The sequence below is a fragment of the Rhea pennata genome, chromosome 2 (genome assembly GCF_028389875.1).
Source record: "Rhea pennata isolate bPtePen1 chromosome 2, bPtePen1.pri, whole genome shotgun sequence".
NCBI classification, from domain to species: domain Eukaryota; kingdom Metazoa; phylum Chordata; class Aves; order Rheiformes; family Rheidae; genus Rhea; species Rhea pennata.
The window spans coordinates 116,355,394-116,372,564 of NC_084664.1; the positions used below are offsets into that span (position 1 = coordinate 116,355,394).

At 38.5% G+C, this 17,171-nt stretch overlaps 1 protein-coding gene across 1 annotated transcript in view; it reads right to left on the reverse strand.

Moving 5' to 3' along the window:
- The window catches only part of CHST9 (carbohydrate sulfotransferase 9), an 80,392-nt gene extending 63,600 nt beyond the window's left edge, over positions 1–16,792 (reverse strand). Inside the window, exon 1 of the mRNA XM_062568150.1 lies at positions 16,693–16,792. Coding sequence (XP_062424134.1) covers positions 16,693–16,792 — 100 coding nt within the window. The remainder of the gene's footprint in view (positions 1–16,692) is intronic.
- Between the last annotated feature and the right edge of the window lie 379 nt (positions 16,793–17,171).

Consider the following 17,171-nt stretch of genomic DNA (forward strand, 5'->3'; position numbering starts at 1 on the left):
TTGCTTAAAGCATGAAGAGCATAACACTGAAGTAAGCTGACATTACCCTCTTTTCCACAAACCACTGCAACTACTGACTGACATTTTGCAATTTAGGCAAGAGAGGAGTCAAATTTATACTGGCATTTCTTCTGTCAGGCAAAAATGTATGAAGCACACATAAACCTGCAAAGTCTCATCTACCGCTTGTCACTATAGCTATGAAAGGCAAGTGCATATGTCACTTCCTCCTAACCTATTTTGCATTATACATGAGAGAAGGCACGATTCTCTGCATCTTCTAAAATGCCGTTTCATATTCAACGGTGAACCATTATTGTTTAGGGATAGTTTCTACTAAACAGCCTATCTAGTGGGTACTATCAGTTTAGAAGTAATCCTCAACAGAGCTGCCATGTGATACAAAGAAGGCCAGACTTCTTATTACCTTCCTCAGCAGAGATTCAGCAATCTGAAAACACACATTCTCCATGTATGTTAACTGGACAGTTGCTAAAAATAGCCTTTTTGGACATTTTTTCCCCAAGAAAAATTTACTCTTGAAGAAGAATATATTTTCTTACAAGTTTTCTCCAAACTAAAAGTGCTTAGAAGAAGAATTAAAACAATTAATGATATGGCTGAAATTACTTTCTGAAAGCTTTAAAAATGTTTGATCAACTCTACTTCAGAGATTATTTCATCTGTGACAGAAAGTTGCCTTTTTCAAGAACTGAATTAAAAAGGAATGTGACTCTTAACTAATTGTTTCAACAAGACACAGTTCTACCAGTTTCTACCAGAAAGTGTAACTTACTAAACTAAATAAGTAAAAAAAAAAATACAAATCCACAAGTTTAATGAAGGATAGACAAAACATCTGTATCAGATTCTCTAACTAAGGCTCCAATAAACTATACAGTCAGATTTTACTCAAAAAAATCTGAGCTCTCTTCATCGCAAATCAAAATGTAATAGATTGTTGTTGCAAGATCTTCTTACAAGAAATCATTTTTAGAGGACAGACCACAAAACATTTTCTAATAGTTTACAAAGTACTATAACAACTAATTAAACAAAATACATTCGTCAAATAAATTAAGTAATACATTATCATCTGCCTTTGACTTTTAAATTCACATAATAAAATAATCTGTAATGCATCTCCAACATATTCTTGTGAATTTAAAGAGTCTTTTTCTGGCTGGTAGAAATCTCAATTATTCTTTTGAAGGAAACTTCGACATTCTCATTTCTCCATCTTTAACAGGATATGGATGTGTAAGCTACGGCTCATATCTTGCTTTGAATCAAAAGGTTCCGTTAAAAAGCAAAACCAGAAATTAAATATTTGATTTTTTATCACATTTTTCCCTGAAATAGACAAGAGCCTACCTATTTTTAATTTCTATTTTGTATCTATTCTGAACAGTCTTTTCCAGCAAAAATTATTCTGAAAGATTTTCAGGTATCAGAGGCAAACAAAATGTACCCTTTCAAACCTATAAAAAAAAATCTCCAATTTCATTTTCCAATTTTCCTCAAAATATAAACCCTTATCAGGAAAATAAAATTTTTTTCTTTATCAAGAAAAAATGTTACGAAAGTTAATATAGTTCCTTGCATCTATTTAGTTTAAACACAACCTCCTATAACTTTTCTTTCCCCTACCAAGGTCCGATTTTTTTGGTTTTTTTTTTGTCTGTTTTTCCAAAACGTATGTGGTTAGCTAAATTGCTTCAAATTAGTAACTTTACTTTTTTCCATTCACTCATCTCTTACATTTCAAACCTTTATTCAGCAGTGACCAGAGTGCTGCTCTTACTGTTCAGCAGCGTCATCTTCCTCACTAATTGTCAGATAAGAGAGGAAATTTTACTTTCTGTCTGGGAATGTTTAACCTAGCAGTTTCATAGCTAAAATGCCTCTGATATCTCTTGGAGGTTCGTTTTTTCTGAGCAGAAGCAGCGAACTTGCACATCTCTATGCACTAATGACCGGCAGCTCATCTTACAGGATCTGACCGGCTGCCATGTTATTTAAGCAGCAGGAAGAATGATAGCAATAATTTTCTCAGATACTTTTAAATCATTATTATGTTCTGAAATGTGTTACACAACTGATTGATACACTAAAACTTCACTCTAGATGGTGATTGAAAAAAAAAGGCTATCCTACGTTATCCCCACCTAGCAAACGTTTTGCCCAACTCGGACTGTCAGCTGCACTTCTAATCGCTGTACAAGCAACACTGAACAAACATGGCATTCACAACGCTACAGGTTTTATAGAGAAACACTGAATTCCTCAAATACTTCTGCCTCGCTCAATATTAGACATTAGAAGACACACGTTTTATCAAAGGCACGAAAAGGACACCCAACCAATCGTTACTCCAGTCGTTACTGACCTCATTGGCAGAGAAGTGCAGTTCTCTGTGATTCATTTTTAAAAAATGATAATCTTCCATGTATGGAAAAAAGTGCTTTACACCCAAATCCCTCCAAATGTCTAACAGATCTGTATTGAAACTCCTCTTTTTGAAAGACTATTTACACATCAGAACATAATCTCCAAACAGCCATGAGTTAAACAGATTCTACTCCTTTTTTAAATAATTAGAAAGAAAAAATTATCCAAATGACTGCTAATTCTTTGACACGTACAAAACAAAGGTGATGCAATGAGGCATGATGCAATGAGGCATTCCTTTGCTACGATCTTTGCCAGAGAAAAGCACAAAAAGGTAACAAGGAAGTAAAGACCAAAGTAGCCAGGATGCTCTGCTGAGCCCATCACACATTAGTCACTTTACTGTTTTAAGATAAATGATGTTCTTAGAGGGACAAAAGGCATTTCAGCGAACCAGTGATACCATGCCCTCTAGGGAATAATACTTCTATAGATTTAAAAAACATGATATAAAAAGATCACTATTAAACATCTCCAATACACTTCAGCTGGCCACTTCTCAACACAAGGTATCACAGGGTAAAGATATCAGTCCGGGAGACACTGGACAAATTAATGAAAGAATAAATAATCCAGGGCCACTTAACAAATGCATGGCCCTGACTTATAAAACACAAAGTGCAAAGAAAATTCCCTGAATTATTAGTATATATTTGCCTTATTTATATAGCCCCTTTTAGGCACTGTTGCTGGCTACAGTCAGAAGCAGCATGCTAAGTTAGCTAAACCTTTGGACTCGACCTGCTTTAGTTTTATTTCTTATCTGTAGTCTGCTTTAACAAGTCTCTGAGATATCTGAAGCAAGCGGTGCCACCATACATCTCCCACCGCAGAGAGCGATCTTCTTGCTGCCACACTACCCTCTGCTCAGCGCAAGTAGTGTTTCTCCTCAAAGCCACTGCTTTCCGGGTTGTAGCTGCTTGAATGCCTCCCTCCCCTCAGCACCACTGGTATTCAGGCCATCTAGTATTTTAAAACTACATTACGATGTCCCATAAACATCCCTCACTAAAGGGATTATTTCTGATTAAATTCTCCTCATCAGAAAATAATAATTAAAAAAATCCTAGGGATCTGATTTGGGCTTTTTGCTTTTCTCTGAGCTGCTGAGTTTGTCACTCTCAGACAGGCATGTTCTCAAGGACTGAATGTCACAGCACCCATATACCTATTTTACTGTCTTCCAGGCACTGCCTTCCAGTACTCCCCTCCTGCCCCAGCTCACAGCATCACTAAAAGGCAATGCCTTCAAGTACAAATGCTTCCTGTTATTCTAACTGGATGTTTAGATTTCAGATTAGGCCTCATTTCCTCACATCAAAGGTTTCATTAGCAGTTGGAAAACATTCCTAGATAGTATAGTTTCAAATGAATGCTTCTGATGACCGAGTATTTGGTATTATACGAAACACAAACATACTACATACTTATCTGCTCTGTTTTATTGTTAGTTATTTAAGAACAAAATGTGACTGTCTAGAGCAATCTAAGTACCTGAACATCACCTTTATGCCAGGAACACTTGATGCCCAAGTGTACTATCAGACCAGAGAAAAACAACAAATGTTGAGGAAAAAATATTTAGGGAGTGATATTGTAGAAATGTACACAGAATTACTTATAATTGGTCAAACTTCAGTGTTCCTTCCATTAAAAAAAAAAAACTTTCAATAGTTTTATTGATTACTTGTAATATCATCATGCTCTGGAGCACAGACCTTTTTTTTGGCACAGAACAATCATGAGGAATGTATTTTTAGTTCTTACCAATAAAAAGAAGAGATTACACTTTTACACATCCACTGCAGTAAGCTTCTACAAACTGTAGCAGCATTAGTTTCTTCCAAATATTTGGAAGGGAGGAGAAGAAATAATGGCAGGAATTTGAGTTCTGGAAAAATATGAAATATCAGAGGGTTTCAAAAGGCAAAACCTGCATTTTGGCCAAGTTAGTCATAATGGACCTGCAATACAGACTGTATTTCCCACCCCTCATAATGGCTAAGAGTACAATGATAGTCTTCCTCTACCAGAGTTACTGAAATGTGGTTCAATGATAGAGAATTTATCTAATGATTCATGTCTGAGAAATGACACAGTAAATGCCAAAAATATTCAGTAACAGCAGCTGTCGAGAAATAGAGTTGTAACTAAGCAGTATGTAATCATGAAGAATACTCATGAGCACAATAAATAAGATATGTGATAGTATAAAATAAGTTTAGCAATTTCTCTTCTCATAATAGAAGTTAGAATTAAGTGACTGTAATTACCTGGCTTCCTTGCTTTTCCTGTCATTGAAGAGTAAGAAAACATTCACTTTTCTCCACCACTTTTGGAAATTTTCCCATTTTTCCATGGTTTACCACAGAAAGTAAACAGTAATAAAACAAATTTCTTAGCCAACATGTCAACTTTAAGCAGCTCATTACGGAACAGGCTAACCAAGCCTTTTTAATCCTTTCTTAGAGGTTTTTTGATCCTTTCTTGGAGGTTTTTACTCTTTCTTACCTGTGGTGCTCAATGACAGCAAGGGACTGCAAGTTGATGAATGTCCTTGAAAAAAGCTCCGTGCTACCAGTTCTAGTTATTTTCAGACAGTCCTCTAATCCAGAGGAAATATATAGTCTTCATGCACACAAAAATGCTAGAATGATAGCAAAGGCTTCATTGCTAATTTCTGGTTTCCTCAGTTTTTAACCTTAACTCAATCAAAAAACAAAACAACCTTTTGCTCATTCAAGCATGCAGAACAGACTGTGACAAAAATTTAGTTCTACAATTTGACCAAAAAGATTTTTGCTGAGAGAGAAAAAGAACATGGAGGAAGTTTGTCTTGCGCATTAGAGGTAAACAGATGACCTCTCAAGCAATTTATGTAAATAATTTAAGTGCATACTAGTCTTCACGGATTAGCCCATTTAAAACATCAAGATCAACCTCTAACTTTTAAGAGGATTGATTATTTATTTGTAGTCTGGCATCTACCATTATAGAAGAGGCTTTGTTTAAATTGACTTCCAACTGCAATCTAAACTATGCTGTATTTACAGCATATTAATCCCAGCTGCACAGTAGGTATATTTTGGGTGGCTGAAGAGGCAAGACTGGCTCTACTTGCCTAGAATACCTTGAACCCATCGGTCAGTCATAACATCTGGCAGATTCACCCAGGTTATATTTATAAGTACGTCAGTCTTAAACCTGATACCAATAGAGTTTCATTATACTGCATGATCAATCATAACTTAAGAGGCAGCATACCTCAGCTATTTGCAGATTAATTTTACTAGAAAGGAATTTCTGCTCACAGGTTAAATAAATCATGAAATATTTATACTTCACTGTCAGTAACTACCTCAGCCTACATAAGGCCAGTCTGTTCCTCTTCAAAATATATGCACTGAAGTGCAAAATTGTAACAAAAAGAGAAGCAGGGTGAAATTATTTTTGCCACCAGTAACAGGCCAAAGCAAGTAATAATAATGAAAAACAATGATCAGCTCTGTATTGTTCCTCATGCTTCACACATACTTTGCCTTTCCTCCCCCTCCCAGGATCAAACTCAGAAGTGAGGGGCAAAGACAGTTTATTGAGAGACACTTATCATTTCCTTCCCTCTGCTACCACTCTCAAGATGAAAGAAGAAAAATCATTAGATAATTCTTCTACAAACATATTTGTTTTGCATTCTGCTGCTTCACTGGATATCAGTTAGTCAGGGCCTATTCATCCAGCTCTCACTCTAACGATTTCACTCCTACAAGTAATTTCTTTAGTGATTAGGGACTATTCAAATCAAATGGACATTAATAATTCAGCACCTCCCACAGTCAAAGAGTAAAAAAGAAAACAAAAATTCAAGGAAGTTGCAGCCCCTCTACCAATCTTCCTGCCTTTTTTTTTTCCTTCTATCACAGAATATGGCACAGATTTGTTTCTTCCTAATGTCAGTATTTTACATACTTGATGATCTCTTAGAGCACTGCTAGTAGGTAGAAAAGGTAAGATGTCTTGACAGTAACACAGGTGTTTTCTTGTGTTCCTAGGGAAACTTCAGTTCCTAAGGAAAATGAGTTCGTGTTGCCTTAATCAGTAACTGTTCTCTGGAGCTTAGTTTGAACATTCCTAAATGGCTCATAAAAGAAGTAGATGTTCAAGCAAACTCAGATTCTCTGCTCCTACATCAAGAATACAGCAATAGAGCTTTCTGGAAAAGCAGTCATGATTCTTGTCTGCAATTAGAGAAACATCAGAAAGCAATGAAATATACTCAACTATATAACTAGCATGTTTAAACTAACAGGCTGCGTTTTACATAAAATACAACTGTCACGTCCTACATCAACAGTTGTAGCCCGTGAGTTCTCAGGAGGGGCAAGTAATGAATCTTTCAGGCTAGCAAAAAAGAGCTAGAAACAAAGAGAAACATAAACAAAGCTAATACATCAATGTGCATTTTCTTCATTCAACTTGTTGTGCTTTATTTGGAAAATGTATAGTAATGCTTTAATATAATGTAGTATATCTTGTGGATATAATATTATCATAACACAGATTTCACTGAACTTCTTGGTCACTTAATATCTTTTTTCAGAGAACACTAACACATTAATTACTTCAGTTAAAAATTATTTCAAATAAATGAATTTTATTTATTTATTTGTGTAGATAGCGGAGCAAAAGGAGGAAAATCTTATCGTCCCAGCTTTGACAAGCCTTTCATCATTAAAGCCTCTCCTTCGGCTACCATTGCTGTGAGGCCTAAGTTAGAAGGAGTAAATCTGAAAAGTGAAAGCCCTGAAAACTTCTGATTTCTCCCAAGCAGCCATCCTTTAACAAAAGAATAACAGCTTTTCTTACTCCACTGTGCTCTCCAAAGCCAGTGGAGTAATGGACAAATGGACAAAGCTCATGTTGTTTCCCCTTCCAATGCCCACCAGTAACCGTTACTTTGCTCGCCACTAAGTACTGCTGTCCTTTAAGAGCACTGACCTGACATTGCGCCACCTCCAGTGAAGTCACTGGGCTTGCATAGAGTGCACACCAGTATATTTTCATTCCTGCTGAAATGCTGCCAGCAGCAGTCACTGTGGCTGGCTTCCTACCTGAACGAGAACCATGGAAATCTTGGAGCAACTCAGAGAAAACACCGCTAGCACATCAGAGAGCAGATCTCTTAGAAGGAGATCCTGAACCCCCACCCTAACCCAAGAAAATGAGACCCTTATTGAATTAAAGCACACAGCAGTGTGTTCGGAAATGATCAATTGCCATATGACAGCAGGAACATTACCTTCATTTTTTAAACGTAATATTACGTCCAAGCTATAGGTTCTGAAAATACAATATGGGGTATGCAAAGTCAAAGTGACCTCTTAGGCCAACGTAATAGAAAATTCATGAATTTCTGGCAACTAAAAGAAGTATTCAGGAACAACTATATTTCTTACCCTTTCTAGGATCTATCTGAAAGTGTAAGCAAGGATGCTAAATATGACCAAAAGTGAGAGAGAAAACTGCCTTTGAGAAGAATGTTTATTATATTCATTATCTCCCATTAAACATATTTTCTTCACTTTAAAATATTTTGTGGATGAATGGTGACACATCAGGCACTGGTATTTTCCTCTATTTAACACAAATGAGTGTTTCCAGCTGCAGCTAACAGAGCTCAGGCACCACATCTCCCTAGATGATCATAATCAAAAACAAAAATCCCAATCCCTCTTTCCTCTTGCAGATAACTTACCAAGAGGGGATATGCACATACATGGGGCACAACTGCATGACTCTAAATAATCCCCATTCAACTGAGCAATTTCTAAGCGGATGCTTGTATTAAAGTTTGTATTATAATATCTCTGTGGTAGAAAGTACTACACACTTTTAACTGGAACAAGTTTTCTTCCTCCATTTGTGCCATTACACATATACAGTTGGGTAAGTTCTTCTACTGCTAGATTATAATTGGCACTGAAATGACCTGCTCCATTCCAATCACATTACATAAAATCAATTAACACCTCCTCTTCTTTCACCTGGCATTTGCTCACAGTGAAATTTAATATTGATTCTGATTACTCTTAACCTTAGGCTGTCCTTCAAATAGTTTTCTGAATGTTGCCCAGTGTTCATGACATCCACAAATGGCCCCTCGAGGTGCATGTCAAATTTTGCGGCTATTAGGCCATCACCCATTATGTACTAGGCTAGTGAAATTCTTTGCTAGGAGACATGTATTTCCTTGTTATCTCTGTTTCTCAGGATGGAACCCAATTTTCCAAAGCCCACAACTTTCTGAGGCGTCTATATATGAAAATTAAAGCAGACTTCTTTTTTTTTTTTTTTTTTTTTTTTTTTTAAGGACACCCAAGGAGCCACATCCAAAAAGCCATAATATTCTAGTTACGTTATCTAACACTCAAAAGAAGATCAAAACTGCTGGGAAAACTGCAGAATCACCTGTAAGGGCCTGGTTCAGCTGCACCAAATGAGGACTGGATTAAGACAGAAGTAAACAAATCACAATCCCCACAGTCTGATGGAGTTAAAATGCTAGATCTGATGCTTGACTGCTGCTTACATCAGGGAAAAGAAGAAAACAAACAAAAGACAAAGTTGTTTTTGTTCTGCTATAGCAAGTTTTGGTAGTAAAAAGTATACTGCTGACATGTTTAGCAGTTAAGAGAAGTCCAGAGAGCCTTTTGGTTTTTTGAGGGGAGTTTATTTTGGGTTTTGTTGTTGTTTTTAAGCCAGCTGATGAACCTATACCTGCTGCTTCTCAGATTGGACTGATCCAAGGGAAGTCAGAACCACAGACCATGCTGGTTCACCTACAGCTTTTGTGAGTGATACCTGGGCACAGCGTATTGGTCGGGATCAAGATAGGTCAGTGATGAGATCTTGGCTGCAGGGACAAATTTCAGCTCGTGTGATTAGATGGAATATCAGCCACAGATAAGACACCAAGTTATGCCTTTCCATAGCAAAAATACATGCACTTTTAAAACAAGGAATGGAAGACAGTGTTTTCTTTGGACAGCCATAGTATAGACAGGAACAAAACCGATCCATAAATCACAGACTTTAGTGAGACCTATATTTCATCCAATAGCTTCATTGACAAAACCCAAGTCACTTTGATAGTTTAATTGACAAAGGTGATCTAGCTACAGGAATTAACTGGAAAAAGTCATGACAGAGAAAACTAAGGATTTCAGGGAACATGGTGGCATTACTTCAGGCAGGCCAGAAGTTGCTTTAGTTGAGTGCAGGGACAGTCTCCACCAAAGCATGAGGGTAGCTGCCGGATGGAGGCAGTAACACACATGCTTAACCAAGACAGATCCTTTGGGTGCCAAGCAGCAGCCCCAGCTCAGCACCACCAATCACCTGCACTAAGTGCACAGGACTGTGCTCCAATGCCGCCTTCCTGAGGAACATGAGACATACAAAATGCTCCTCACTGTCAGCAGCCTGCCCACCTCTGCATGCACCAGATGGGGACACAAGTCCTGTAGCCTGCCCAGCACGCTGGAGGTGGCAATGCAGGCAGCCACTTCTCTGCCTCCTACCCCACTGCAGAGCTAACAGTGCAACATGGCATGGCTGGCAAAACAAGGAGGTGTGGTGGAGGCAAGCGGAAGAGAAAAATGCACCTAAGAAGCAGCGAAAATCATGGGTTTGCTTTCCAAGCCAGGAATGCTTCCAGCACGCAGAAACAGAAAAGCAGTCTGAGTGGCGAAGGTTGCACCTCCATCGCTGTTAGCGTGGCCTAGCCTTGAAGCAAATCCCCCCAGTGCCCCAACTTTGGTGGGATTATTTACTCAGCCCACAGTAAATTTCATGCATCTCTACCCATTTTTTTTTTCAACCTGTATCCCAACACTGATTAACGTGTATCTCACATTGCCATTCCAGGGGGCAATTCTAAGCTGCAGCATCTAAGCATGCAGAGAGTGACAAAGTACTTGTCAACTGCCTGGCAGTCAACCACCTCCACATCCTTTTCCTCTATTATTAGCTGAGAAAGGGTGGCATTTGACCACACGCACTTGCGGTTCTTTTGAGTGTGTGTGTGTGTGTGTGTGTGTGTGTGTGTGTAGGGGGCGGGTAGCAGGGGTTTATTTGTTTAAGATTATTATAGAAGTTTAAACAGGGAAATAATTATTAAAAAGATGATGTGAGGTTTTGAATCCTCTTTGCTTAGCATTCTTATTTTGCTCCCATAAACCACAAGATCTCTACCATCCCTCAGAGGCTTTGAGAACTGTCATATAATTGCCCCTTACGGATGGTGCTAAGTGGGCTCATAGGAAGACGGGGGATTAAGAGACCAGATCAGACTGAGTCAGTACAGTTGTTGCTAGAGCGATGGACTGTGAATTTCAGTCTGGATCACACAATAGAAAGCAACATGGTCAGTATAAACACAAAATAATTTGACTCAATGTGGCAGCAAGTGGCAGATTTATGTTGTAGCAGGTCTCAGACAAGCTTCCTAGAGGGCAGTGATACTTTTGGATTTAGTTACTGTGAGGAGGCTGCAATGTGGTACAGAAACAAGTATCTTGGTGGAGGTGAGCTGGAAGGAGTGGATTTTCTAAAGAACTACTGTAACAGATAAATTAACAGATAAAGTTGCAAAGTATTGTTGCCAGTTAGGGCCAGCTAAGACTTTCCAAGCAGTGCAGGGTTCTGTTGCACATCTTCACCAAATCAAAATAGTCAAAATCTAACATAATTGCCTGTTTTTTTACTCCTTTTGCTTTACATCAAGTGAGGCTGATACGTGTCTGAGAACAGTTTCATACATATTCAGTGAAACACTTGAAATGCAGCGTATTTTGCAGTTTCCCCAAGTAATGAATATTCACAGTTTTACAAATCCGAAAGCATACTTGGTCACTGACTCTCAGTTTGGAGGGTTTTTTTAGCCTATCATTTGCTCTAACTCACTCTTCATTTGTGGCAAAAGACAGTAACATTTACTCCTACAGACATATCCACAGGGCTCAAGGTTGGAGGAGCTGAGAAGGAAAATGCTATTTACTGATGTGACATGAATCTTACAAGTTTCAAACTGACAGTTATGAAATGCCTTCTGCAGAAATACTCTAAATATGTGGAAACATTTTCTTAGAATATACGGTTAACATAAATACAATGTAAAAATATAGAAAGTATACAAGGCAGTTGTCTGAGGCAGCAGGGACCCAGACCTGATGGCCTAGTGGATCACCATGGTGCCATGCTGCTTGAGGACTGCCTTTAAAAGTAAAAAAGAAAAAAAAAAGAAAAGAAAAAGGCAACACACAAAACAACCAAAACCCATGAACTGTTAAAGGAAGCTTTTCTTCCTTGAGCTCTTTGCTCCAAGACCCACCTCACAGGTTTTTTCAGCTAAATCATACACACCATCTGAAGGACATTAATCCCTTGTACATTGAAATGGCTCCCACTACCTAGTAACCTGTCTGCCTCCTGATCTTTAAATGTTTATTGCAAGGATGCTGCGAGATAATCAGTAGAACAGTTATTCTGCTAGACAACATTTGTAAACGCTTCTTTATACAGAGCCATTAGCAATCATTCTTTCTATTGTACAAATAAATATTGTAGTTGCTTAACATATCAGTTATTTAACTTTTGCATAATTTTCTAACAGATGCGTTGTCATTCAGTGGAGTGGTCAGCTTTCTGTCATTGTCCAGAGTTTATTGTTGTTGTTTTTAAATAGCTTTCAGCTCATAGTATCTCTTCAGTTCTGGAGAGCCCGCCATTTAGGATTTTTTTTTTTTAAATCAACCCACAGAAACCGCAAAGACTAAATATTGCTGCACGTATATACTTGTACAAGTGTACATTGTTACACAAATGCAAACATTTGCTGTTTAGAGACTCAAAAAAAAGGAATAAGTTCCACAGATCCCAAATATGCCTCCAGTTTACTAAATCTAGCAGACTGGGGGGGGGGGGGGGGGGGGGGGCGAGAAAGAGCCTACCTTCGTATGCATAGTACAGACACGCTGTGCAGCTAGCGAGGATAGCTGGTGAGGGCAGACTGAACCGAAAAAGCTCATTTCTATTTTATAGAAGTTCAAACATTTCTTAAAATGTGATTTTTATTCCAATTTGTGATGGAGATTCTTCAAAAAAGCAAGAGCTGTGGCCTGAGGAACAGGGGAAGGGCTCTGCATGAGGAAGCTCAGCAGCTCAGTAGACAACACGGCAGGAGAGTACGCGTGTTGCACAACACTTGCCTGGTACCTGCTGACTGTAAAAAGCCCACCATCTCCACATATCAGAGTCAGTAAGGTCCCAAAGAAAAAAGAAGCATTTCAACACAATTTGCTCTTCAGTCCTTTGCTTGGATCTTGCCTACCTGCGGGAACAGTCTGATTGCAAAGAACTTCAGTCCGTGGCAAAAAAAGAAAAGCAGCCACACGGGTGCCTCACAAGGGAAGGGGAAAGCATGCACAAAAAGCCTGGCATCCCTTCAGTAAATTGCAGAGCTGCTGAGGAAGAGAAGACACAGATTTTCCCATGCTCAGGAAGCAGAAATCTACAGGATGACAGAGGCAGCGCAGCCATAGTAAAATGAATCATTATTCATACATACTTCAGGCCACGAAGCACCAAAGTAGTCCTTTGCAGGCATAAAGTAACTAGGAGTACTTGACAAAGAATTACATACAATTTACTGAGAAACAAAAATAAAATAAAGCAAAAAAGCCCAGCATACGGATCTATTCACCACGATATTTTCAGATTATTTTGTAGTAATCTACCCCCCAAAAAAAATTTTAAGTACAAAATCAGAATTCTTTACTTAAAACTCTGATTCAAGTCTATAACTTACCAGTGTTAACATACAAATGTCTGTCCCTTTCATAATTCATATTCATGAATTCATAAATGAATCACCTGATTCATGGTATAAAATGCACGATGCAACAGGACATCAGCTGTGTTGATGCCTTCTATAAGAGAGGCATTAGTTTGCTTTCCTTGTATAAGATCAATAATCCTGGAAATTAATAAGCAGGTGAACAGCCATTGCATTTTAATCCATGCCACAGTACTGGATGCTTTCACTAAAGAACGTAAGACTGCTGCGTCAGCCACTGAGTCTGTGGGTGCAACAGAAGTAGGACAGGATGCAAATTAGGGAAGTTGTTCCTGGGCTGGATAAATGTGAGCAATGAGGGAAGTCTACCAAACTAATCAGAAAAGCCATGTTGGAGAAGGCTGGGTGAAGGGGAAAATCATAAGAGGAGAATCCAATCAGAGCTGATATCTCAAAGATGTGAAGAGTAAATAGAGGGAAAATAGAAAAGAAAGGGAGAAAGAAAACTACGAAAAAAGCAGCATTAGGTCTACTGTAATCGCACACAAGCAGCTAGAAAGAAGTGGCAATGAGAATGTTAAGTGTGTAAGCAAATATTCTGACTTTAAAATAGCAGGATAAACCCTAATAAGAAAATCGTACGGTAATATGATGTTTCTTATTTCACACAAAATCTACATCTTACTGGGAATCATTCCCCTCTCAGCCAGGAAAGCCTTGGAAATAAGCATGAGCATTGTAAACAACAATCGAGTAAAATTTAGCATCTGTCCCAGGGATCTTGATTTACAAAGGCTCCATACTCAGAAGAGCGGGGTGGTAAGCAGCAGCAGCTCACTGGTGCAAAACAGATACTTTCCTAAACTCAAACGCAGCCAACTTTCCATCTTTCAGCAGCCAAACGCAGTCCTGATTCGCTTAGGTTTTGAGTAGGGCAGCATGGAAGATAAAAATAGCTCTGCCTACAAATGCACTTGTCCCTACAGGCTCGCAGAGTGGCGGTTCAGAAGCACGAGGCATGCTTTCCATTTCTTCATAACATCAAATCACACGCCCTGCCACTTGCAGACTACAACTCTAGCTGTCTTACAGCTGTGTGACTACCGATCCAATTAAGGGAGCACATTACATCCTAAAGATACTTGTCCATTTGGGACTCTCCAGAACTGCAGCAGACCTCAGCCCCACAAAAAGCCACAGCACAGAACACATGGCATGAAGAACACAGCAGCAGAGAAAGGGAAAGAAAGTGCAAAATGCCCATCGGTAAACTAAGGCATATTCTAAATACACAAACATGTTTTATTTTGTAGCAACTTGTAAGCAGCAGCATGAAGAAGATGGGGGAGAGAAATACTACTGGATAATTGAGCTGCAGAAGGTTTAGAGGAGATGCAGGTGTTTGAAATAAAATGAAAGGCTCTATACATGTTAAATTGGAAGAGAAACAGGAAAGAGCAGACACCAAAGAAGTTTTTTTCTCCATGCTCTTTTTGATGGCAAGAGCTAGTCACTGTAGTGAGAAAGTAGAGAAAGTCAAACTCCTTTTTTTTTTTTTTTTTGTACATGGGTTCTTGCTAAAGTGCTGCCACAACAGCAGTCCAAAGAGACAAAGGTCCACTCAAAACTGCAGTTACATTTAAGCTAATTACTCTGCTATTCTCCGATTGTTTCTATGTTGTTGTTACAGAAGCATTTTCATACACAGGTGATGCACTTATACAAGGAACAGCCTCACTCCTGAAGAGCATCATGGCAATATATCAAAGACAAAACTTTCAAGAAAACCTCTGGTTGACCAAGGTACACACTTCTTGTTTCTTTTTAATGGTACATGTACACACACAAAAGGAAAATGGGGGGAAACTACACTGAGAAAGAGAAACAAGAAACACTGCAAGGGAAAAAAGGTTAACTTCAGGACAAGAAAAGATGCAAGGAATGTGAAGAATGTTATAAAGTAAATAAATGAATAATCTACAAGCATCATCTACATTCCTGAACTAACTTGAAAATGAGGATATTTGCTCTTCACATTCCTGGCAACAGTAGAGATTTTCAAGGAAGACTCCATCTGCAGTACTACATATTTCTGTCAACACTCTGGTATCAAAGGGAACATTTCCAAAGAGAAACAATACCTCCTCTTTTAACTGTTTTTTTTTTCTTGCAAATATTTTGGACCAACCCAGAAATATTAATAGATTGAGATGAATGAAGTGATCATTACACTTACTTGAAAGAACTCAAGATCAGTGTCAGGGATAACAAACTACATTTCCACCCCCTTCTCTGCCTTCCCAAACCTAGCTTACTGGAATGTAACAGATTTTGCAGAATAAAAGCACAGACTAATAAAACTGAAAGACTAAGGTGGTTTTACAGATGTAGTTCTTCACAATGTTTTCAGCATATTATACTGTAAGAGTTTTACAGAGGCAAAAGAATCTAAGCAATTGAGATGAGGACAAGAAAGTCAGTAGATCTTAACAAGCTAGAAATATTCTGTATTTTTAACTGGGAAAAAAAAACCCTAAAACATATACAGCTAAAACTATGGACATGTCATCAAGTAATTTGGTACAACTGGAGTGGACCAGCATAGTGAAACAGTTGGTGTTGAGGTCCTGAAATCCACCCTGTATTTCAGAGGGGAGTTACTTCAAACTAGCTCCAGACCAGTCCTGTGAGGTGAGCATCTTTTAGAGGCTGAAGTGCATCTCCGGTTTTAGTTCCATCCAAAAAGGAATCCAGATAACCCTATGGTTCATACCAAAGTATAGTAAATGCAGACAACAGACATTCAACTAAGAAGCATTATCCTGGGCCATGTACTAATGTACCTGAATTTTCCACATGCTTTTGATACTATATGCAGAAATGCCTTGTCAAGTCCAGTATCTAACGGTCTCAAAAAACAAACAAACAAAAAAAACCCCTAACACACACACACACACACAAACAAACAAAACAGTATAGGGTGATTCCACATGACTGTTGGTGCCCAGAAGTCCACTTACACCTACAAGACATTGCAGGAATTTTACCAAAATTTCTTTGCCCCAAAACACAGGATGTAAAAACCCCACAAAAAAGCTCAAAATTTTTTCTAAACTGCCCTTGCTTGGTTTCATGCATAGAGAGTACATTTTTACAGCACAAATAATATTGCTACCATAAGGTTAGGTACCTAGAGGCATCCTATGTGACTCAAAAAAATTTCTTAGTAGTTATATGAAGTACAGAAATTGAAACAAATCTGTTGCTAATCCCATTCTACTGCCAAACAAGGCAGACTTCTCCCAACTATTCATACACATTCAACAAAACATTTTTTTTAAACACACCTTTAAAGTAATGGATGTAATTGCTGATAAAAACTACTGTACCTGTATGCTGCTCTTCAATCCAAGCTTGCAGATACATGAAGAGGAGTAGACCAGCTACCCCAAACATCAGTACAGACACAAACACTTGTCTTAGGTTCATGACCCTACCAGGGGGCTGCTTTTCAGCTTTCAAAAGGACGCATGGTTCACAAGTTTTCAGTGTGCCTGCATCTTCTTCTGTACCTTTTCCTGAGACATCGACCTGGAATAATAAGAGATTCAGCTAGTTCTTACGCTACTTTATTTGCCACCTCAGAGGCAGTTTAAACAGTGTACAATATATGAGGTGCAGCTCTTATAAGCTATTAGTTCTAAGGGGTTGTTTTCTATTTTGAATCTCAACAATCTTTGTACGCCTTGATGAGTTTGAAGCAGAAGTTACTGCAGATACCATTTCACCTCCACACAGATGGAGGGATCTTCTAGGATGACAGAGAGCGCCGACACGCCAGGTGTTACACCAACGCACCACTGCAACA